Raw genomic sequence first — 23,255 nt, 5'->3', positions numbered from 1 at the left:
CCCCCAAAGACAGCCTCGGTCCCACTGGAATCATCCCCTGCAGCCCTCGTTGATCTTCAGAGAACCCCGCGGTGAGAGAGGGGGGCTGCGAGACTACAATTCTCCTTCCGGCTCTTCGGAAAAACGGGGTTTGGTTTCCCTATGAAGAAGCACGTGCGGCGAGCTGGAGCCCTGGGCTTGAAATGACCAAGAGTTTGGGTTCAAAGCCCACCTTTAAAGGTTCATTTTTAGGGGGAGGTGCTCAGCGAATGCTCTTTTTGAGTCCCGGTGACCGCGCCCCATCACAGTTCTTGGAATCAGGATTTCGGGGTTAGGACAGATCTCACGGGCCATTCGTTTCCTCTTGAGCCTGACCGGGAATTCGCCCGCCAGTGAGGGGCCATTTCATCTCTGCTAGGAGACTCTCCCAGACTCCTGGGGGGGATTTTGGGGCAGCTCTAATTGTCAGAAAGATTTTTTTTTAATTTAATAAACACTAAGAGCCCACTATGGGCTCGCTTACAGTAAGGCTACAAATAAAAAAGCCCTCGAGGAGCGGGAAGCCGGAGGCGGCGGGGAGACCCAGCCTGGCACCGACGCTCCCGAGCCCAAACCGAGCGGAGCCTCTGACGGAGGTCCCAGGCCCAGCAGACAGGAAGGTTGGGGGGACCGGCCTGTGACCCTCCGCCTCTTCCTGACTCACAGCCCTCACTGATAAAATAAGGGGAGCGCGAAGGCCCCCCTTGGATCCTGTCAGAGCGAGTGCTCCGGGAGGAGGGATCGGTGTGGATCAGGATTCCTCCCGCTTTGGAACCTTAGGCTGAGGGAGCGCCCACTTTGGGAGTGGGGTGCAGCTCCCCGGCTGGGACGGAACATGTCGCCCTGCAGCGGGGGGGGGGGGGGACCGAACCCCGAGGCCCAGGCCGCAGGCGCTCGACGCCCGGAGCAGGGTTTGCGGGCCCAAGAACTTCCCCCTCGGGGCGAGGCTCCGTCACGTGACGAGGACCGCCCGGAGCCGGTTTTGGGCACTCCCTCGGAGAGCGAGCACAGGAAGCGGAAGACCGGGCCGAGGGAAGAGGCAGCTCCCGGCGTGGCCCAGCCCTGCTCGGCCGGCCCTGCCCAGAGTCCCGAGGACGGGAAAGCCGGGCTTTTGCTGCCCCCTCCTGGTTCTGCTGCGGCCCAGCAGACGCGCCCGGCCTCGGGCCCCAGCCCCTCCGTCCCGACGCCGCTCTCCCCAGCAGGGGGCGAGGCTTTCTTCCCAGGACCCCCTCCCCGGCCCTCAGCCATCGGGGCCCATTGCCGGGAGCTGTCTAGGTGCTGAAACCCCAAAGGCACAGAGGATAGTTCTTCCCCACGAGGGACTTGTGTCCACGGAGACACGGACACATCAAAGCATCAACTAAACTGCCCGTTTATAGATCTCTAAGCACTGTACAGTAACTATTTCGTTCTTTCTCACCTCCTGGGAAGAGGCGGGTGCGAATATTATCCCCATTTTACAGATAAGGAAACTGAGGAAGCCGGATTGGAACTCTTCTTGACCTCGGGTCCGGCACATTAATCACTGTCAGGGTCGGCCTCAGCGGACTGGTTTTATACGTGTGAGAAAAGTCACTCGGGCAGGAAGCGGAGGGAGGGAGAAGTGACCTGTCGGGAAGCGCTTGGAGTCGAGCACCGCCCCCCCACGCGCCCCTATCCCTGGGACACAAGCTCTATCCATTTAATGTCCGCCAGAATCTCCCCGGGACTCCCGGGCCTGCACCCTCCCCTCTGTGCGCTTCTTACACTTGTTCAAATATGGCTAACCGAGCCCTCCTTGCCGGTTCTGAGGATGTAGAGAGGAAGGGCCGGTGGGTCACTCGGGCCACTGGGAAGGCCGGATTGGCCGACTCACAAACACGCAACTTTGACCCTAGGGAGGTCAAATGAGTCATGCCCCTGCGGCTCTGCTTTCTTTTGGCCCAGATCCCGAAGCTTCAGGGGTGTTTTTAGGAGCCTGGAGCTGGGGAGGGTTAAGTTCTTGGATTCCAAGTCTGGCTGGCTCAGGTTGCCAGTTAGCCCGGGCACTGCTTCCCTCAGCTGCCCAAGTGTCCTTGGTTCCCCCCGAAGTGCACAGCAAAGCGGCCCTACCTCCCGGCCAGCACAGTCAGAGCCGTGTCCCAGGACTTGGTGAAGGTTACAGCGTGATGAGAGAACCCTCCGGGCGCAGGGGTCCTCCGCCACAGTACCGGAAGCCTGGGGACTTTGAGGCTGGCTGGGGGGGGGGGGGGCTCGGGGCCTTTGGATCTGGACCCTTCGTCCACAATCACAGCCTGTACCTCCAGGTTCTCAGTGTTCTGCAAACACTAACTTATCCTCTCACAGCCTGGAAGATGGAAGCTATTAAGATGTCCATTTTACAGATGAGAAAACTAAGGCAGACAGAAGTGGAAGGTCTTGCCCAGGGCTAGATTTGAACTCTAAGATCTTTGATCTTCCAAATCTAGGTCTTTTTCAGGGGCTTTGCTGACCATTTCCCCTAGGCCTGAGTTGAAAAATGGGAAAAGAAAGTTTTCCAGGTTAGTGGCCCTAGCATGGGATCTCCAGGATCCCAGAATGTGGGTTTTTCAGAGCTCCCTGAACTCATCCCCATCCAGAGGCAGGTGGGCCTGCGCAGGAAAGGGGGAACCTCCGGAGCATGAGTGCCCACCCCCTCCACCTCACCGGGCTCCACGGTTCATGCAAGAGGCCCAAGGACGGGGCAGGGGGCCAGGGAGCTCGGGGCTCCCCCATCCCTCTGCTGTGCTCAGACAGGTTCCTCCAGCTCAGGCTCAGGGAAGTCTGTCTTTCCAAGCAGAAAGAAGCCAAGAGAAGGCAGGGGAGGAGGAGGGATGCCCTGGGCTACGATTTGGAGAATAGGACTACCCGCTCTGCATCCAACACTGGCACACTTGGTGACTTGCCTCCCCCGGGGCCTTGGTTTCCCATCTGTAACCTGCCACCTTGACTTCTCTACCCTTTCCAATGGAGGATTTCAGGGCAGCCTGGGAGCTGAGCTGGGGGTTAGGCGCAACCGCTGCTCGCCCCAGAGGTCCTCCTTGGCTGGATCACAGGAGGGCAGGGCAGAAGTGGATGGGGGGGACTCCAGGGCCAAAGGCTCCTTTCTCTACAGCTTTGTGAAGGCAGCAATGGACCTTTCTAGCCAATTTTTGGGAAGCTGCCGAATCCGGTCTTCAGAGTAAGGAAGGGCTGCGATGTGGATGGGGACCTTTCCTTCCTTCTTCCACAAGTCTCAGAGGCCAGCCCAGGACTGAGGAAGAGGAACAGTCCCCCTTTCCCCCAGTTATTCTAATTCAATAAAAACCCCAACGTAGCTTACAATACAAACTTACAAGACAGGCCCCACCCTTCCCCTCCCCAACGGACTGAAGAATGCCACCGGTTCTAGCAGCATCTCCTCGCAGCTTCCTGCTTTGTCTCTCCTAGAGTCGGAAATGGGAGGCAGCGGTGAGACCCCCCCACCACGGCCCCCTCCGGCAGCTCTTCTCTAACTAGGCTGGAGCAAGGAGGACTCCTCCAGGAAGCATCAGTCCAAGGCAGGGGCTCCGTCAGGAGGAGAGCGAGGGGTGGGAGGCGGCTCAGGAGCCCCCTGAGTAGCTGAAATGGTTCCGGTCACTCTCGGCGAGGGTCAGGCTCAGGGCCAAGCTGGGCTTCCGCTCCAGCTCCTCACTGGCACTGGCTGGAGGGGGGCGAACCTTAAAGAAGTCCGAGACATAGCGCACCTGAGAAGGGAACAGAGCATGAGAGAGCACGAGAAGAAATTAATTTGTGAACAAAAACAAGAGTGCACAAAGCCCTAGGAAACGGGAAAGGAAAGATTGTTGGGAAAGAAAGGGCCCAAGATGGGGGAGCCCAGGGCCAGACTCTCACCGTGAGTCCAGCAACGAGAGCCCCCTGAACGAGACCGGTCAGCACGTCGCTCCAATGGTGCTTGTAGTCGGACACTCTCGTGTAGCCCACGTAGAGGGCAAAGGCCACCAAGAAGAACTGGATGGTGGGTCTCAGGAGCCGGGCCCAGCGCCAACAGAGGCGGGCCTGCACGTACAGCTGCAGGGGGCACCGAGGAGTTACAGGAAGGACCCTCCCACCTCTCCTTCCCCCCACTCCTGGACCTGCCCACCCTGTGCTGCTCCTCCCCCTGGGAGACCCAGAGGTCCCTAGGGGCCATCAGGACTCACTCACCGCCAGGAAGACCATGCAGTACATGCCGAAGGAGGAGTGGCCGGAATAGAAGGACAACCTGGGGCAGGAGCAAGACCATGTCCCGGAGGGTCAAGGCTGACTCAGGCTGACCCCTCCCATCCCCTCCACAAAGATGTAACAGATGGAACCAAGGGTGTCAGAGCCAGGAGCGCTCTTAGAACCCAGGAGGTCAGAGCTGAGAGGGCCCTTAGAACCCAGGAGGTCAGAGCTGGGAGGGTCCTTAGAACAGAGTTGCCTTCGGGACACCAGGTCTGGGGGGGGAAGGCCTCTCCTGGGCACTCACCTGGACTCGGTGACGTTGGCGGGGCTTCCTCGGCACACAGCCTCAGGCTGGACATAGAGAGAGCAGTTGACGCGAGACCAGTCAGGGTCACAGACTGCCAGGAAGTTGGGGCGAAGGCGGCCGATCATGTACTTGGCCAGGTCGGTCAAGGACTGGCTAACACTCGCCCCAAAGAGGAAGGTGCCCAGGACCTTGTAGAGGGCGGCTACGTAGTTGTTGAAGTCGGAGCGGGAGTAGAGGCGCTCCGTGTACACGAGGTAAGCCTCCCCAGATGAGACCTGCCAAGGAGAGCGGGTCAGGGGGCACAGAGGCTCTCAGTAAGGGCTCAGGGGTGGGGCAGACATGACAAGGGGCTGTGGCTCACGAAAGGCCGCTGGGAAGGTGGGCAGAGCACTGGGGGCTCAAGTCTGGCCTTGGACTCTCCCCAGCCACGGGCTGGCTAGGGCTGAGCCACAGCTGTCTCCCACAGATAGAAGGGACTTCCGTTCGCACCTGGTGCTCAACAATGTCTAGTGCAGGTTCCCCCCTCGCCCCCCATTGGTCAGTCCTTCTTCCTGCGCCAGGAGCTGGGCCCCCTTTCCCCGCTGCCCCTTCACATTCCCCCAGCTCTGGTGGCAGCAGTCCTGGCCCATGTCCGCTCCCATTGGGAAGTCCCCCAACCTCCAGTCATGCCGGCGGCCCTTTCAGCCTGGCTTGCCCCGGAGGGCCGGGCACCCTTACAATGATAACGCTGACAGTGATGGTGACGCCGGCCAGGAGGCCGTGCGTGATGGTGTCGGGGCGGTAGGGGTATCGGATGGAGTCGTCGCTGCAGTAGAAGCCCCTCTTGTAGGGGGAGTTCACCAGGGTCAGGATGATAAAGGGCAGGGCAGCTTTGGAATAAAGAACACAGAACAACATCACTGTTGGGAGGGGCCTTAGAGCCCAGGATGTCAAGGCTGGGGGGAGAGGTTTTCCCCTAAGACATCACGGGGTCCAACATTTACCCATCAGGCCCAGAGAAGAATGGGACCTGCTGAAGGTAAAAGGGAAGACTCCGTTTCTGAGGAAGAATTCTTCTTTCCTCACCCTCCCTGCAGCAGCAGTTCATGCCCAGCAGCTCCCGCTACCCTTTGCCCTCAACCTGACAGGTGGCACATTCCCTGCTGGTTTTCAGGCGTGGGACAGGGCAGGACTCTCTAGACCCGCCTCGCCCGGCTCCCTTTCCTCGGGGGCACAGGGCCAGAAGCTTTGTAGGTTTGGGAGAGAGGAGGGGCGGTCTGTGAGGGCTGGGGAGCGCACCGACAAGGCCCTGGACACTCGGCCTGACACACGGGAAGCCCGCCACCTCCCTCTCTGGATCCCACTGTTCTCCTCTCGGTGGACCAGGTAACATCAAGCAGGAAGAGAGTCACTGGACCACACAGACTAAAGCAACTCCTCCATTTCCCATTTTACCCCAAGAAAGCCCCCCCCCCCCCAGGGGAGAGACAGTGTGAGGGTATTAACCTGATCCAGGGGCCACCCTCCCTGCCCATGTCCTCTATTAGGGAGGGATTAGGATTAGGTCTAGAAGATTCCCCTCCCCCAGGCCACCTTAAAGGGCTACCTTTAGGCCGGGCTCCCTCAGCTCCCAGCCTCCCAGGCTATTGTCTGTCAGCCCCACAGTAAACACTCGGCCTTTGTCTGGGCCCTGGGGGAGGGGATCAGAGGGGGCCCACGGGCTGTCAGCTACACCCCCCTCTCCAGGAAAACCAACCAGTCAGACTGGTTTGGGATAGGCAGGGGCCAGGGTCCCAGCTCAGACTGCCCCCTCCCCCCGCCACTCAGAGCTCCGATTAACCCATACCTTCCCCACGGCCCCCCATCCCGACCCACAGTGAAGTCTCCCCAGAAGAGCCAGCAGGACGGGCCGGGTCAGGGCGCTCTGACCAGCTCTGGGGCTGTCCCAGCGGGCAGGTGCATGGGGAAGATGCCCTTCAGGCGTGCTGGGAACCAGCAAGGGGGGCCAGGGAATCGGGAGCCTGGGGGAGAGCGGGCGGGCTCCAAACTCTGGGTCCCACTCAGGCTGTACCGCCCTCCATTTTATCCTGAGACTTTGGGAGCGACTCAGAGAGTCTGACTAATCCTTCAGACGAGGAGTCAGAGGAGCAGCCCAGGAAGGGAAGACTCCCACCCGCCAGCCCCCCAAATTCATTCATTCAACAGGCTTGAGGCTGGGGGCGTGTGCTGCGGGTGGGACCCAGGTCTGGTCAGTTCCCCACAGGGCCGGCCAGGCGGGGGCTCCCAGGTCAGGGTTCCTCCCAGTTATGATTCATTGCCCCAGGGAGAGAAACAAGAGGAAGGGGGGCCGGCTTCCTCCTCTCCCAAAGGAACTCCCCTTTATAGGTGGGACTTCGCTCCTGGGACCATAGACCAAAATAGCCGTAAAGACATTGTGTTTTACAGACGGGGAAACTGAGGCTCAGAGACAGGAAAAAGGACTTAATTAAAGCCCAGCTCGGGCGAAAATTAGAGGGGAGAATGCCGTTTGCTTCGGAGGTCGTTCCCCTCCCTTTCCCTCCACCCCACCCCCACCAGACTGTTCTTCTTAAGGGGGCCGTTCCTCAGACTCATTTTAGGGGTGAGGGCGAGGGGGGCGTTGCTTTAAGCTCCCCAGCTCCAGGCTCCCAGGTCTGGGCCCCTGGGGCACCTTCCTAGGGGCCGACGTGCAGCAGGAAGGCCCTTCCTTCCACCGCCCCAGGTGGCGGGGTCCTCCCTTCTGGAGATGGGGGGGCCCGGCGAGAGGGGCCCGGCAGGAGGAGGGGGCTGGGGCTGGGGCGCCCGGCTTACCGACCACAAGGCACACCACGTCGAGCACCACGAACACCCTGTTCCTCTCCATGCCTGGCCCGCCCCAGGCCGGCCCTGGACGGCTGCCTCGGGCCGCGGCTCCGCTGCCTCGGGAGGTGGACGCGGACGGGCCGCGGGGGCTCCGGGTCCTGGGCCGGGGCCGGAGCGGCGCGGAGGGAGGGAGGCCGGCCAGGCTGGGCCGAGGGGAGGAGAGGGAAAGGGAGCAGGGTCACATGGCGGCGGCGCTGGGGGCGGGCGCCCGAGAGGCGGGGAGCAGGCGGGGAGGCTGGACTCTGGCCCCGTCCCGCCCCCGGAGGAGGAAGGAGGCGGCGAGGAGGAAGCGGCAGGTTCTGGGAGAGCCGACCTGGGCGCGGGGAGGTCCGCCCCGTCCAGTCGCCTTCCATCCGAGGCCGTGTTTGGTCGGGCGACTCGCGCCCCAGATGCTTCTTCCTTCCCGCGCATTTCGGAGATGGGGAGACCCCAAAGCTTCGGGGAGCAGAGCCGGGACTAAGGGTCTCCCGACCAAGGCCGTGGCGTCTCGTTAAGGCCGTTCGAGGCTAGTGCTTCCCTCCCCTCTAAGCCTCAGACATTAAAAAGGCCGCATTCCCACGGCCCCCGGCCCCCCGGCCCGACTCCCCTCGCTCCACTTCCTTTGTTCGTGGAGAGCTCGGAAAAGTCGGGCGCCGGAGGTCCCGATTCTGGGCCTGGACTCCAATCTCGCCTGGGGAAGAGGGCTGAACCTAAAGGTTCCGTCCTGACTGTGCTCCCTACTGCCCCGTGGCCTGAGCCGTTCTCGTAATCCCCCCTAAACCTCCACTTTCTCATCTATAAAATTCTGGCTTTGGACTAGATTGGGCAGTGGGTGGAGAAATAGGACAAGTGGGAGAAAGGGGGGTGTTTCCTAGCTGGGCAAACTGCCCACAGAAAGGCCTCTGGTTCTCAGACTTCATCAGCCCCTCCCACCCACCCCCATAACCTTCCTTTCCACCAGATGCAGTCGCAGACCCTTTGACACCTCTTTACAAAGGGTTCCCCAAACGTTCTGTCTTGCACCCACATGCTCTTTCTTCCAACTGCCTAGGAAAAAGATTTTTTTTTTTTTTTTTTTTTTTTTTGGTAAACCACTGCCTTTGGGTAGAAACTTCAACTTTTCCACCCCCATTTAAAAATGAGCAAGGTGAAGTCATAGAGCCCAAGAAGAAAAACCTCTTTCGAATAGGGAAGGCTCAGACTCATCAAGGAAAGTATTAATCCTTTCAGTCAACTTCCTCTCCCCTCAAGAAGGGACTTTTCTGTGGAATTCGGGACAGGAAGTAGTTATGACAAGCTAATATTCTAATCATTCATGGTTAGAGAATTAGCCAATTAATCCTTCAAGTTTTAACCTGGTCCCATCCTTGAGAATCTAGGGTGGGATCTGTCACACAAGAGGAGATAAAAGCCCCATTTAGTTTTCACCAGACCACATAAGAGTCAGCCCAATACAAGTCTAAAATAAGGGGGAGGTCAGGATAGGTTTTATATCCACCCACCCCCAAGGGTTTGTGTAGAGAGAGGCCTCCAGGAAAACTCGTATGTCCCAAGATTTGAAATGTGGAGTGTGCCTAAAAACTCCCATATTCTGAGTCAGATTCCATTATAGTGACAGAGCCCAAGGAGCTAAGTAATGGCTTAAGGGAGAGATGCTAAGTCTCAGCCCTGGATGGTCTCCCTCCTCAGGAGTTCCCAGTTGCCTATACAACAGCAGCTGCCTGGCAGGATACACAAGTTCTCAAGAACTTTGGAAGTACTAACTTCAGAGCTGTTTAGACCTTTCTCCTCTGGGCCAGGATCAGGTCCCTGAAATAGACCAGAACTGTCCCAACTGGGTCCCCCTCCCCCTTCTTTACCGCTCCCAGCAAGCAGAAAACTATCAGCTGGTCACAAATGCTTGTCTAGTTGACCCTGTTCTCAGCTACATCCATTGCTTCTTGGCTTTTTTCTCATTTTTAATGGGAGTAACTCACAAAAGGATTCTTATCCTTATAGATGGCAAAGACCTACTACAAGAAAAATACCTCGTCTGGACCCAGATTACAAACTACATCTGTGATTTCTTACCAAAACAACACTATCCGCACACTAACTTCTCCAAAGATGACAGAACTATGTTGGCACAGTCGAGCCCTAGGCTTGTTAGACCCCAACCAGGACTATCTAGTCATGGGACCCACGTGCCGAGCTCACAGGTCCTCATTTATGCTCAACTGTAGCGCAAACACAGCTGAAGCATGGGCTGTCACTGCCTTGGTAAAGCAGCAAGGTTTCCCAATTTCTGCTACGACAAAGACACATCTTTGACTTCAAATCAAATTTAATAAATAACGGCGAGGGCTATTGAAGGCAGTTTTCACTTCACAGTGTGGTCCTTAGGGGAGGGTTTGAGTCTGGCCCTCAGGAACAGCTCAGGGGGAAAAACAAATGTGCTTCATGACATATGGACCTTGGGGGAGGGGGGCAGAAGAAGCCATGGCCCCTGCCTAACCTTCAGGAGCCCACTGATTTGTAAACAACAGAAATATAAATAAATGGGAGAGGAGGGGTGGGGGAGAGAGGAGAAAAAAAAAAAAAAAAAAAAAAAAAAAAAAGAACAAAGCCCTCCAGCCATTCTGCAGAAAACAAAATCAAGGCTTGGAGGAAACATGGGCATGGACAAGTGCCCTCTCTATATTGCCAGGGGGAGGAGGTTGTCTCCTTCCCAAGAGCCCTCAGCGATTCTGAAATCAAGCTGTGGCTGCTGCTTGCTTTATGCAAGCCAAGAGGCTGCACACTCCCATATGGCCTCCACCCCTAAGGCTTGGCCAGGGCCAAGCCAGAAGAGGGCCCTCTCTCCCTCCTTTTTACAGAGTGGAGAACTGGGATCTCTGGGCCCGTTGGGCCCTCGGAAGCAGAGGAGGCCTGGGAAGTGAGGTCATTTGACCAGGGCCAGGGGCCACTGTGACACAGGGGTGGGGGGAGGAGCAAGGAGTGAGTGTAAAGTGCTGCTTGACCTGAAGTGGAGGGGAGCTGACAGGAGTCACCAAGGGCCCAAACACAGTCAGGAGGTATATGGCTCCGAGTCCGGGCCCACCCTTGCCCCCCACGTTATTTGGCACCATGAGCAGCAGCTGGCCATCCTGCTGTCCTCTCTCCACATGCCCCGAGGGAGGTCCTTCTCCAGAAGGGAATGTCTTTCCCTGTGCCCAAGCCTTGATGCTGACGAAGTCAGGAGCTGCCATCAGGCTGGGGGAGATTGCTGGTGGAAGGGGCTGGGCCAGGTGCCATGTCCCCCAGAGCCCGCCTCCCCCCATTGGGGGAGTGGCTCCGACCTTTGCTAAAGGTGCTGGGGGCCCCTTTTCCGGGCGAGGTTGGCAGTCTCAGCAGACCCCTCCCAGAGGGCTCATCCTTACAGTGCTGGAGTTGTCCCAGAGGCCGTCATGTCCGCTGCCAGCAACGGAAGTCCAGGGAGGGGCTGAGAGGCCTATGCCTCCTCCTTCCACCCCCTACAGGCTGTCCCCTCGCACCCACTCTACTCTGCCCTGGGAATCGCTACCAGGTTTCAAGTTGAGCTGAGGGGCTTGGGACCCTACCGAGCACTGTTTCAGAGAACCTTCTCTGCCCCAACCCTGGGATGTGGCTGTGTCTGGAAAGGTCAGTCATCGAGGGCCCGGCAGGCCCAGAACTCCTCGTCCCCTTAGATCCACCTTCCAGAATGGAGGAGCTGACCAAGGCCTGGGAGGAGCAGGATGGAAGTGGGGGTGGGAGGGCTCTGACAGAGGCGATAGCAGGACAGGCCTGGCGTGGGCAGAAGGGGGAAGAGAAGTCAGCCAGAGCCCTATAGTCTGAAAACAGTGACGCGTTAACAGAGAGGAGTCTTGGTGCACACACCTGCCCCCAGATTAACAAATCAACAGGTCATCACGTTACAGCTGTCAGAAGAGAAGAGAAAGAGAATTATTTTCATTTTAATAGGAACCACCCCCTCCCATCTGCCAAGAGAGACGCTGACTCTCCTCCCATTCGTGGGGCCCCGGGTACTCGGGCCAGCCCTCCTTCCTCTCAGGGCGTGGGTCTCTCCGAGCTACTAGCCAGGGCCCACACACCTCCCCTTTCCGAGTACTAGGTCCTGGAGAATGGAGGGGCCGGGGAAGGAGCGAGCCTTGTTTGGAGGATGCTTACTGTGACAAGGGCTCAGGGTGCAGCACAGGGGCTGGGCAGGCAGGGTGGGCGGCCAGGAAAGGATTGACATCTCCAATGCCAAGAAGTCCAAAATCTGTGACCGACAGAGCCACCTGGGCAGGGGCCACAGCTTCCTCTGCGTCTCTGTCCAAATCCACATGGCCGGAGATGAGAGGCAACTCCTCTCCAGGGAGCGCTGCAGGCAAAGCCAAGTCCACTGCCAGCCGTCCAGCAGGGGCTGGGTCCAGCTCTGCCTTGTCTACTGCTGGCAGCGGATAGAAGCCTACATTAGCTGGGGTAAGGGACCGTTGGGGCAGAGGGATGCCCGAGGGCTCCTCGGCTGGGTCCAAGGAGCAGTTGGCCTCTGAGGGTGTGCTGCATTGGCCGGACTCGCTCAGGCTGCCCAGGCTGCAGGCGGCACTCTCCACACTGAGAGGTTCTGGGGGAAGGGAGGGGGAAACAGGGATTGGGTAAAGGGGATACTCTGCTCAGGACCTCCCTGACACCCTCCCTCCCCTAAGACTTCAGCCCCAACACCGAGGCAATGATTCCCAGGTGCAACTAGGCTTGAACACTTTGTGTGATGGAGAGCTCACTACCTCTTGAGACAGCCCATTCTATTTTCTCTGTCCCTGGCACATTTCCAGAGCAGCAGCATTGCGGACAGGAAAGAGCCCAGGGCTAGAAGTCGGGACACCTAGGTTCTAGTTCCAGCTCTGCCACTGACCAGGAGGCCTCAGACAGGAGGCAGTGAATCAAGTATCGCCTTTTCAAATGTACCCACAGAAATGCCGACTGAGGAGAGGTGAAAGAGAAGAGTGTGAGAGGACAGATCAGGCAGCGAGGTGTAAATGGGGTGGGCAGGGAAGGAGAGCAGCAGCAGCAGGGAGCTGCTCGCTGCCTTCCCCGGGGTCAGGGTTAGGGCGCAAGGCCTTGAGGTCAGCCTCACTCCCCTGCCACCTCAGGGCACCTGACCCAGTGGCCCGAAAGCAGCAGGGCTGGGACTAGAACCCAGGTCCTCTGTCTCCCAGTGCAAAGCTCCTTCCATTCCACCTCGCCTCCACTTCCCCTTGGGAGCTACCTGTGCTCTCCATTGCCAAGTGGTCCTGGGGGAATGTGGAGTCCAGGCAGTCTGTGGCAGAGGAGACGGGTGGGGAGCTCCTCGAGCGGCCAGAGCCTTCTACCTCCCCATTGTCCAAGTCGTTGTCCGCAAAGTCCCTGCGGAGCAAAGAGGGCACCATGACCTAACCTGAAGGCCAGCTGAGCAGCCTTTCTCCTCCTCCTCCCTCACCTCTCCCTAGAGAGTCCCTCCCAGCAATGGCACACACTGGGGGAGGCTGCCCGTGGGAAGCTCTGGCCCTCCCCTGCTGGGCTGGGAAGCCTCCACTCAGGAGCCAGCACCAGTGATTCCCTGGGGCCTTCATGACGTTACTGATGGTATTGTGAGAAGCTTTTCACGCACGTGGCTCCGGGCTGGACGTACTTCTTCCGGCCGAAGCGGGTTTGCTGGGTGAAGTAATCGTAACGATCAGACTTCTTCCACATATAGTAGTATTCCACGCACTCACCCACTGACCGTGTGCGCACCTGCAGAGAAATCACAGCATCCAAGAGCTTGAAGATCCTGCTTGTTTAACCTGCACCTGAGCGAGCAATCAAACTACATTTCTGCCTCTGGCGAGTACCTTTCTCCCACCCTCCGAGGCAAATCATCCAACCCCTGCTTAAAAACCTTCAGTTAGGAGACTTACCATCTCCCTTCCAAGACACACAAGATGTTACTTAGGGACAGCTCTGATGGATAGGAAATATTTTCTCACATGAAGCCTCTGCAATTTCCAACTGTCCAATTGGGGTTTGGGAGGCAAGGAGAATAAGTCTAAATTTCTTTTACCTGACAGCTTATATATATATATATATATATATATGTATATATATATATATATATATATACACACACACACACACACACATATATATGTTTTCCTGGTTCTGCTTGCTTCACTCAGAGTCAGTTCAAGTAAATCTTTCCAGGCCTTTCTGACATCAGCCTGTTCATCATTCCTTATAGAACAGTAATATTCTGTTACATTTATATTTCATAAGTCATTCAGCCATTTCTCAATTAATGGACATCCATTCAATTTCTAACTCCTTGCCACCACAGCCCTCACACCACACAAAAAGGGCTGCTACAAATAGTTTTGCACACATGGGCCCTTTTTCCTCTTTTGTAATCTCTTTGGGATACTGACCCATGGCATTGCTGGATCAAAGGGTATGCCGTTTGAGAACCCTTTGGGCATAGTTCCAATTTGTTCTCTAGAAGTATTTTAGCTTATTAATGCCACAATCTCCTCCTCATTTCCTTGCCCCAACTAACATTGCATGCACGTGCTTACATATTCAGACTTTGCTTTCCTTCCTCCTCCCTTCCTCTAACTCGGACTCTGTCCCTTGTCTCTTCCCTTAGGTTTGACCAGGCAGCTAGGACTCTGCCCTTGGCTTCCTAGGCATTTACTTACCCTGTCTGTTTTTACATTCACCCTATGACCCATCTATGGCCATTTACCATGACAACTGATTGCTATGTCCCACTCCAATCTACCATGAGATGCTGATGATACTGGTCAAAGACACAGATTTATTTATAATTAAAGTTTGCTACCTTTCTCTTTCCCTAGAAGGGAAAGCTATAGAGAAAGCTAATGGTTGCAGGTTCTAAGGGCAAAGACTTCTATATCTTTTCTAGGCTTGTTTAACCTCTGGTTCTGAGTGTGGAGAAAGGAAGAAATGAGAGAAGTCTGAAAAAGGAAAGATTCCTCTCCCTCTGACTTAGCAGAAAGAATAAGAGAGAAAAAATGTCACAGGGGTTGCCTTGCTTTCCTATTCTTTCTGGTGAAAGAATAGATAAAAAATGAAGATAAGCTTGCATATTATCTCTATAGCTTCAAGTACCTCTATGAACTATGAAATAGAGGGATTATTAGACCAATGAGATAATTTTACAACATCTCAAAGTTCAGCATCTCCAGTTCTTAAGGAAATAAGAGGAGCATGTGACCATGCATAGCTAACTTTACTATGAGAGAAGGAAGAGCCTGACTAGGATTTTTGGAAAATTCTAAGTCAATCTGAACTTAAAATGTCCCAAGAAAAACAACTTGGAACTATCCAAAGAGAAGGATGGCTCAGCCCAAGGGTTCCACTGTGGGCCATAAGGGAATAACAAAAGAGAAAGGGCCAAAATATCAACAGCAATATCTTTCATGGTAACAAGAATGAGAAACAAAGTAGGCGCCCCTTGACAGACGACCATCTATACAAATTATGATATATTAGTGGAACAAAATATTATTATGCTGTGAGAAATGCAGAATATCACAAATGCCAAGAAATATGGAAAAGATGTAAAAAAGTAAAGTAAGCAGAACTAGGAAAAAAGACAAATGTAAGCAGAATGAGAATAATAAAAATCAAAATTGTATACTACAAAATTAGAATGACAAAAGAAATATGAGGATAGTTTCCTCTGTACCCTGCCACTTTCGGTTTCCACTGTATGTCACTACAGCCTTTTCAATATGCTGATTAGTTTTACTGAGCCTTTTATTTTTCTCCCTTTAAAAAAAATTCTTTATTCCAGGGGGTAAGAAGGAAAGTAGTATGAATAACAAGTGACATAAAGACCAAAGTTGGGAACAGTATTGGAATGGGAATCTGAGAAATCCAGACTGAGGTAACCTCCAGCTGGCTGGGATTGACTTCCTCCTGAAGCTGACCCTTATGAGCAGCAGTTCTTAACCTGAACTCTGTCAAAAAAAATTTTTTTGGATAACTATTTCAATTTCTTTTGTCATCCTTTGCACTTTATACATTTAAAAGCATTTTTTTCTGAGTAAGGATCCATAGTTTTTAGCAGACTAACTGCCAAAAGGATCCAGACAAATAGAAAGTAAAGAGCCCTTGTCTCAGAGCTGCCCAGAGCCCTGAGAGTCAGCAAAACTTGTCCTGAGTCTTACAGCCAGGATGAGGCAAGAGGTAACACTTTAACTCAGATATTCCTTGTTTTGAGGCTAATTCTCTCTCTTTTTAAAAAATAGCTTTTTATTTACAAGAAGCTAATTCTGTAGCTACAATGCAACAGCTTGTCTTTTAAAAACAAGAAATAAATAAAAATTTTTATTTATAATTTTCTGTAGAGATAAATCCATTCTTATAAACTAAAAACAAAAACCCCAAAACTAGGATGACGCAAAGCACATGGGGACTAAGCTGAGGTCCCAGCTTTGGGAGTCCTATGGGCCTTGGATTTCATGCCTTTAATGGGGTCTTGAAGTCTCTTTCACTCATAAAAACCTGGGAAGTCTTCCATGAGCTGATGCAAAGTAAAATGTACTATGTACAAAGTAAAAGCAATATTTTAAGATGATCAGCTATGAATAATGACTATTCTCAGCAATACAATGATCCAAGTCTAAAGGATTTATGATGAAAAATACTGCCTGAGTATAGACTGAGGCATACTTTTCTTGAGGGTTTTTTTTTTGTTTGTTTGTTTTGGTCTCTCTTTCTTTTATAACATGACTATTATTATGGAAATTTGCATGACTACACATGTATAACCTTTATCAAATTGCTTGAATTCTCCATGGGAGGGAGGGAGAAAGGAAGATCTGGAACTTATAAGTTTTAAAAATTAATGTTAAAAAAAAAGTCAGTTTTCCACTCAGGAAAGGCCCAGATGATATTACTCTATTTCTAGGGTCTTTCCCAGACCAGACTTTCTGTTTAATTGTAGATTTGGAAAGGAGCTCAGAAGCCAGAGGGTTGACTGAACCCATACTTGAAAAGATGGCCTCTCACTAACATCCCCACAAGTGTCAACCCAGTCTATGTGAAGGTGGTAAGTGGGACCTTCCTTAGATAGGTCATTGCACGTAGGACAGCTCCTAAATTTGTCTTCTGAGACTCAGTATATCCAAATCCAAATCTCTTTTCACACAATAGTTAAAGGAGTACTGCTATCATGATCTCTCTTCTCTCTTTTCCCCCCACTTTCTTTCCCTTTGACATGGACCTCTCTTTCTAGGTCATCTGCCAAATAGGGATAAAAACAGCTCTCTACTCCCAGGGCTTCAGAAGGGCCCCACACTTTGCATATCTCAATATTAGCTATTGTAATTTCCAACACACCAAGGCTCTTAATAAACCCCCAAGATTATGGGATCAGAAGCTTAATGTAAGAAGGAAATTGAGACCATCTAATTCCACTCGGTCTCAATTTTAGAGATGAGGAATCCGAGGTCTAGATAGAAGGAGATCTTGTCTTATGGCAGTGACAAAGAGCTAAAATATGAACCCAAGATCCCCAGTTCCTGGGGGCTGATATATATCCTTATAATATTCTACTTGCTGAGTAGCTCTGTTCCCCTGTTGATTCTTGATTCAGATTCTTTTCCCAAAATTTTTTTCACTTTCGATTATCATTAGAATCTCTGATGAAAATGTTACAGTAACAGAGAGGGTGCTCTGCTTACATGACAAACTATAACCATTCCTGCCTTTTCATCACGTAAGGAAAAACTCAAACAGTTCAGGCCTTGTTCTACCTGCATGAGGGCAGCAAATGGCTCCCAGAGAGCCTCTCTGTGCTTTCAGAAAGAACTAGTTTCTTTCATCTTTCTAATCCCAGCTTTCCACACGACTCTATTTAGATTTTGGCTGGTTCATTTCCAAACCCCATTCTCCTTCCCCTTCCCCATCCACTGTGTACTCAGGAAATTCTCAATTTTCCAATTATCTTCACTTCGTCTACTTGTCCAATGCCGGCTCTCTTGAAGACAGCATATCCTTTTGTACTACTCATGCGAGCTACTTCTCCAATACCAAAACATGTAACCTGGGAGTTCGGGGCAGTATTCCTTCCTCCCCCCTCCCCCCAGTCTCAAACCTGGTGTCCCCAGCACACAACAGCCTTTGAAGTTCCTTTTTCCACTTCCACCACCTAAACTAGCAGGTGCCGTTTCCCATCCCTATGCCGAGGATCCCTTAACCCGATAGGCCTCACCACCCCCTAACATGGTCTCATTCCAAGACAGAACCCTCCAGGTCTCTGGCTGTAATTTCCTGGCCTTCCAACTCCCACCACCTGGCGTAACCTCTGGCCCCTCAATCCCTTCCAGTTCTTCAGGTCATCACCTCTTCCTAGCCTTGACATTTTAAGCTACTCAGTTCAGCACAGAAATGCCTCTATCCTTGAATTCCTTGCCCTCTGGTATTTCTTCTACTTATTAATTAATCCTCAAACCTAAATCATCCTTGTCTTTTTTTGGAGAATCTGAACTGTGCTAGAGGGAGTCACAGAATCATGTGAATTAAGTCTAATATAAAGTCGTTATCCCACTACGATCCTTTCACATTAGACTGAGAGCCCAACATTTCTTCCTTTTCTTTACTTTGTATCATTTCCTTCACAGATACTTCCCTTTTACTTAACAAGATCCTCTTATCTCCCCCTAAATACCTCAAAACCTCGTCTCCAGAAACTTTGATAATACACCCAGATGCTTATCTCAGACCTTACCTAATCTACATACTTAAATCTACTCATTTTCCGGCCATTCACTCCAGCTACAATCCAGACAAGCTTCTCTTTTTATTGTCTAAGAGCCCAGATAGAGGCTTCAACTCTGGTTATCTCTGCTTTCTCACCTGCTCCTCACTCCATCCCCTCCTCCCTTATCAGCCAGCAATCTGGACCTCAACTGTTTTATCCATTCTTTTCTCCCAGGTCACCAAAGATCTCAGAATTACTAAATCCCCTTCCCTCACCCCGGCACTCCTTCCATCAGACAGTCTTCAGTTCAGACCCCCTAGCTTTTTCTTCTGGGAAGCTGCTCTCTAGATGCTCTTATCAGTGGTTCACTATTTCTATTTCCTTTGAGGCTCAATGCTTTCTGATTTCCCCACTAAGAATGTGTGTCCCCTAGCCTGTCTTCTAAGGCTTTGTCTATCTGCACCTAGTCTCTTTTTGAAGCTCCATCCAATGCTACTAATTCAATTATTACCTTTACATAGGTTCCTAGGTCTAAATATTTTTTCCTAATCTCTCAATTAACTTCAGCCCCATTTCTCCAATTATCTGCTAGTTATCTCTATCTGAATATCCTCTTTATATTCAACATATCCCAAAGAGAACCTAAGTTTTCTCTCTAAACATATCCTCCCTCTTTACTGACATTTCTCCCAACCAAGCCCAGGCTTGCATCTAGTAAATTTTAGTCTGGATTGCTATAACACCTCCTACTTGATTCTGAGATCTCAGTTTCTGCCCCTTTGTGACCCCTACCTCCCATCTGTTCTCAGTTCAAGCCATTTTACACACACAGCTGTCAAAACTATCTTAAGGCAAAGGTCTCACCATTTTCCTGCTCAAAATACTGTGGTTGTTTCTCATTACCTATAAAACCCAAATTCTTTTCCCCAGCATTCAAGGTTCCAATCTATCTTTCTAGCCTTATTTTACATTAAGCATCTTCATGTATTCTATAATTTGTATTCTATAATTCCAACCAACTGATTATTCCCTGAACTCACCTTGCCACTTCCATTTTCTGTGCTACAGGCTGGGCCCTAATCCACCCAGTCTCTGATTTATGGAATCCTCAATTCAGGCCAAATTTGTGTATATGTTGCTTTTTTCCCCTCACTAGTCTACAAGTCCCTTTTAGGGCTCAGCTTGTGTTATTTTTCAACTCAGTGCTGAGCAAAAGGCAAGCTCTTAGAAATATCTGTGAAATTCCAACCTATGGGATCCATACCTTGTTTGCCTGTATCAGGTGGAAATTTTTCCCATGGACCCTGAAGCCGTGTTCAAAATTCCTGCATTCTTCATCACTCCATGCACAGAGTTCATCTAATAAGAAAAGAGAGTAGGCTATGGGGTGGGGCTCAAAGGAGCTGAGCAGGTCAGGCAGCCGCAGGCAGGCCCTCTCACCTCGGATCACTTTCACATTGAACCGCAGCCTCCGAAGTGCCTCTTCCACATTGAAGTTGCATTTCACCAGCTCATACAGGGCCTGGAGACAGCAGAGAGGCCATGGCTGAGTCCCCCACATCCCACACCTCTGGAGCCCCAAGCTGTTACCCTCAATAACAAATCCCTGAAGCTATGGCCACAAGGGGCCTGGGAGTAGACTCAGGTGTTTCAGAGGCCTGCTGCTCTCTGCCTCCTAACTCACCTTTGATGGTCAGGGAGAAAATCCGGGAGGTACAAATTGCAGAGATGACCTGCTAATATTAATTGGCCAGCACCTGGATTCCGCTCTAGTACCTCACTTCATTATTAGTCTTGACAGGGTACAGCTGTATGGTTGGGCCCCAGGCATTATAAAGTACCTCCAGGTAGTACAAGAAGAATTATAGAATCAAACACTTGAAGGGACCCCACAAACCAGCTAGAATACCCCTCTTCTGATTCATTCTACACAAAAAGAAACCAAAGTCGAAGGTCTAGGAGAAAATCGAACTATACAGTTAAGCTATAAGTCAAAAGAGAATCTTGATTATCTTCCTTTGATTTGTTACAGAGACAGAGCTGCACATACTCTGCATCAATGCCTCTCTCACTTGGCCCAGACTCGAGACACTTAGTACGACCAAAGCACATGGCCATAGCAATGGACAGAGAGTCAGGTTTTGTGCACTTGTCAGGCTGGTTTGGAGAAAGCTCTGGCTGTCTTTTGCGACACTGAAGGACACATGCCAACCTTCTTATACCTCACCACGTGGCACATATCCAGAAAGTCATTGAGCCTTTTGTGAACTGGTTCACATTTACAGGCTTCTCTAATTTTGTGGAGGAAATTTGTTCTCTACTCACTTACTCTCAACTAAGTAAATTAAAAGACAGTTGAGACTTAATTCTTAAGATCATAGATTTTAGAGTCAAGTAGGATCTAGTGCAATTCCTTCATTTTAAAGTTAGAGAAATTAAAAGTCCAAAAAGAAACCATGAATTTCCTGAGATCACCTAGGTAAAAGAGTGAGGATTCAAAGCCAGGTTCTCATACTCTAAGCACACACAATGCTTTGTTCTAAACCAGGCTCAGGTGACCCAGTCCAGAAGTGGGAGCACTGTCCCTTGCACTCACTCTCACCTGCTCATTGTCTTTCACGGTTATCCCAACAGGGATCTGAGAGGTGGTCATCTCGTCCCACTGCCGGTTCACTGCCCGGTACAGAAACTCTTCTACTTCCCCTTCAGGAAGGACATTAGGATCCCACAGCAGCTGGTCTTCTTTCTCATAGACTGAGGAGAAGAAGAGAGGAAAGGGACATATTGACAATCAGCCCCAAACAAGGCAGGGGTCTATGGGTCGAGATCATAACAAGAACTTAAGTCTCTAAGGGCACTGAGCTGGAAAGAATCAGATGCCTACTAATGATCAGCATCACTTTGGGGTGTTTCTAACACTATATAGCAGGGATCTTTTTGACACTTCATTTTACTAAGCTACACCAAAAACTTTGCCATGGCTTATTATACTTCTCGTCCTGACACTCATGCAAGCCTGCTATGTACCTCCCCCTTCCCAGCCTCAGGTGCACTACACCCCAGGCAATTTAAATGTAGTGCCATTTACTAAGCCTTCTGAACACACCCTCATTCCTTTGTTCTTGTTGCTCCCAATGCTTAGAACAACTTCACATCCAGGAGAGAAAAGATCTGGAAGGGTCTTATCCTTTATTCAATAGGAACAAGCTAGGAATTAGGAGGTAAGGAAAGCAGAATGCTAGGGGATATTAAGATGTACTCTTTAGAAGAGATCCAGAGAATTGAGGATGAGGGACATGGTGAAAAAGAGGATAGGCAAACTGACGGCCTAGGAAAGCTAGTAAACCAGATCAGAACCCAGTTCCCACACTCTGCTGTGTCTTCCTTTAAGAGCCTGTCTGCCCAGGCTCTGCCGGCATGGGGAAGAAGTGAGTTCACCTGTGGAACCCACATCCCACCAGCCAACTATTGGAAAGAGATGGTCCCTACTGATTGTCTGTAGTTTCTTGCTGGTAGCCAGATGGATGACCCTATTCCCCATATAGGACCTGTTGCTACTTACAGAGCAAGTCAGAGTTGTCACTGTCTCTAGGAAGATCTGACTAGAACCAATTTGGTGGGAGAAGGGACTTTGGGAGATAATCCATTTTCAAATCTCTTGAACCCTAATTCCAATGGGAAGGTCACATTCCTTTGTGACTGTTAGACCCGAAATATGAGGGTCCCTAGAAGGAGAGTGAGGCTTTCAGATGCCAAGCCTACAAGGTGAGTTCAAGCCAAAACAGAAAAAAGACATGACAAGAGCTATTGGCCCAGGAAGGACTACTGACGGCAATCTCAGAACTTTCTTTTCCTCTCAGAAATAAGCCTGGTTGTCATCCAATCTTTATGTTTAAAGACTGCCAGTGGAGGGAAATGCACGAACTTGAGCAGGAGCAGGGATGTTTTAGTTTTGGATCTGTTAGGAAGTCTTTCTGGACATCAAACTTAAATGTGCCTACCACCTACCACTCCTAGTTCATACCTTTGGAGTTAAACAAAATAAGTCTATTCACTTTTCCACAAAACAATACTTTACATACTTATGGTATAGCCCCTATATCTTATCTTTTCCTGGTGAAATATCCTTGATACTAGAAAACTAAATTGAACTGGGGGGTGGGGAGGGAGAAAGAGTATCAGTAATTCAAACATGCCTCAAGCATGCCCCTAAGAAGGACAAGGTCCAAGGAATAAATGGGCCCCAACCTCAACAGTCAGACAGTCCAGAGACTGAATGTTGGCTCAGCTGGTGAGCACATATCTCCACCCATTACTTCCAGATAACCAAATCCACAATACCTTCAGTATGGCTAACAGTATGTGACAACCAGCAGCCCAAGGAATCCATTCTGTATCAGTGTTTCTGAATTGTAGATTGATCAGACTGAAGTTCCCAGACTACCACTCCCAGCTCCAAGATACTCCAGCAAGTCGGCTCCTAGCACACTCTTCCCCACCCTTTCATTGTTCCATTGTACCCCCTTAGAACTGCTGTTCTGTTGTCAACCAATAGCCCTTCATAACACCCCCCAGAATGATTATATTGTACATTTACTTATGTGTTCTATGTATAGTTTCCTCCAACAAAATATAAATACTTTGAGGGCAAAGGAATAGTTAATTTTGTCTTTGTAACCCTGAGTCATGCCAGGAACTCATTCAGTACCTAATAAATGCCTAGAGTAAGTCAACCTTCTTCAGCTAAGGCAGCCCTTCCTCAGTATGGGTGCCTAGAAGAAAACTGGAACCAGAAATGTCCTGGATGTGGTCTCATGGGGAGAGTGAGAAGGGTCTTCTTTTGTCTCTGTCCAGCACAGGAAGCTTTTCATGATGTCTGTGAAATGGCCCAGGATCTCTCACACCACTTATTATTTCAGTATAGTGAAAAGTTTCTTAAACTATGGATCTCGACCTCAGATAGGGTCATGTAACAATGTGGGGGGTCATGAAAAAGTTGGAACAGTAAAAGGTGTCAAATATTCCACCAAGATTTAATACTTTATACAAAAAGTAAACAATCACATCCATCTCATTCATATGCAAATGTGTTTTCACTTTAATAAATGGTAAAATTATATGTATGTCAAAGATTATTTTAAAATAATTTTCTTTATGGTGTGTTATCATCAGATGTTTGATTTT

At 51.1% G+C, this 23,255-nt stretch overlaps 2 protein-coding genes across 6 annotated transcripts in view; both read right to left on the bottom strand.

Annotated features, from left to right (window-relative positions):
• Positions 1 to 1,374: 1,374 nt before the first annotated feature.
• On the bottom strand, positions 1,375 to 7,532 carry PLPP2 (phospholipid phosphatase 2). Its single transcript, XM_074302074.1, has 6 exons — positions 7,316 to 7,532; positions 5,225 to 5,376; positions 4,505 to 4,782; positions 4,201 to 4,258; positions 3,889 to 4,065; positions 1,375 to 3,740 (listed from the first exon to the last, which is right to left on the bottom strand). The coding sequence occupies exons 1-6, from the start codon at positions 7,365 to 7,367 to the stop codon at positions 3,597 to 3,599; spliced, it is 861 nt and encodes a 286-aa protein (XP_074158175.1). The 5' UTR covers positions 7,368 to 7,532; the 3' UTR covers positions 1,375 to 3,596.
• Positions 7,533 to 11,173: 3,641 nt separating this feature from the next.
• The window catches only part of MIER2 (MIER family member 2), a 47,251-nt gene continuing 35,169 nt past the window's right edge, over positions 11,174 to 23,255 (bottom strand). For 4 of the 5 annotated variants that reach the window (XM_074302061.1, XM_074302041.1, XM_074302066.1 and 1 more), the window contains 7 exons: positions 20,674 to 20,825; positions 19,512 to 19,593; positions 19,336 to 19,430; positions 12,975 to 13,099; positions 12,594 to 12,730; positions 11,513 to 11,951; positions 11,174 to 11,262 (listed from right to left, as the gene is read on the bottom strand). In XM_074302061.1, coding sequence (XP_074158162.1) covers positions 11,241 to 11,262; positions 11,513 to 11,951; positions 12,594 to 12,730; positions 12,975 to 13,099; positions 19,336 to 19,430; positions 19,512 to 19,593; positions 20,674 to 20,825 — 1,052 coding nt within the window. In that variant the 3' untranslated portion in view covers positions 11,174 to 11,240. The remainder of the gene's footprint in view (positions 11,263 to 11,512; positions 11,952 to 12,593; positions 12,731 to 12,974; positions 13,100 to 19,335; positions 19,431 to 19,511; positions 19,594 to 20,673; positions 20,826 to 23,255) is intronic. The other variant, XM_074302052.1, reaches the window with a different exon arrangement.

This window comes from Sminthopsis crassicaudata, chromosome 1 (genome assembly GCF_048593235.1).
Source record: "Sminthopsis crassicaudata isolate SCR6 chromosome 1, ASM4859323v1, whole genome shotgun sequence".
Taxonomy (NCBI): Eukaryota; Metazoa; Chordata; class Mammalia; order Dasyuromorphia; family Dasyuridae; genus Sminthopsis; species Sminthopsis crassicaudata.
The sequence above is the reverse complement of the archived record's forward strand: the minus strand, read 5'-3'. Positions and strand labels throughout refer to the sequence as shown.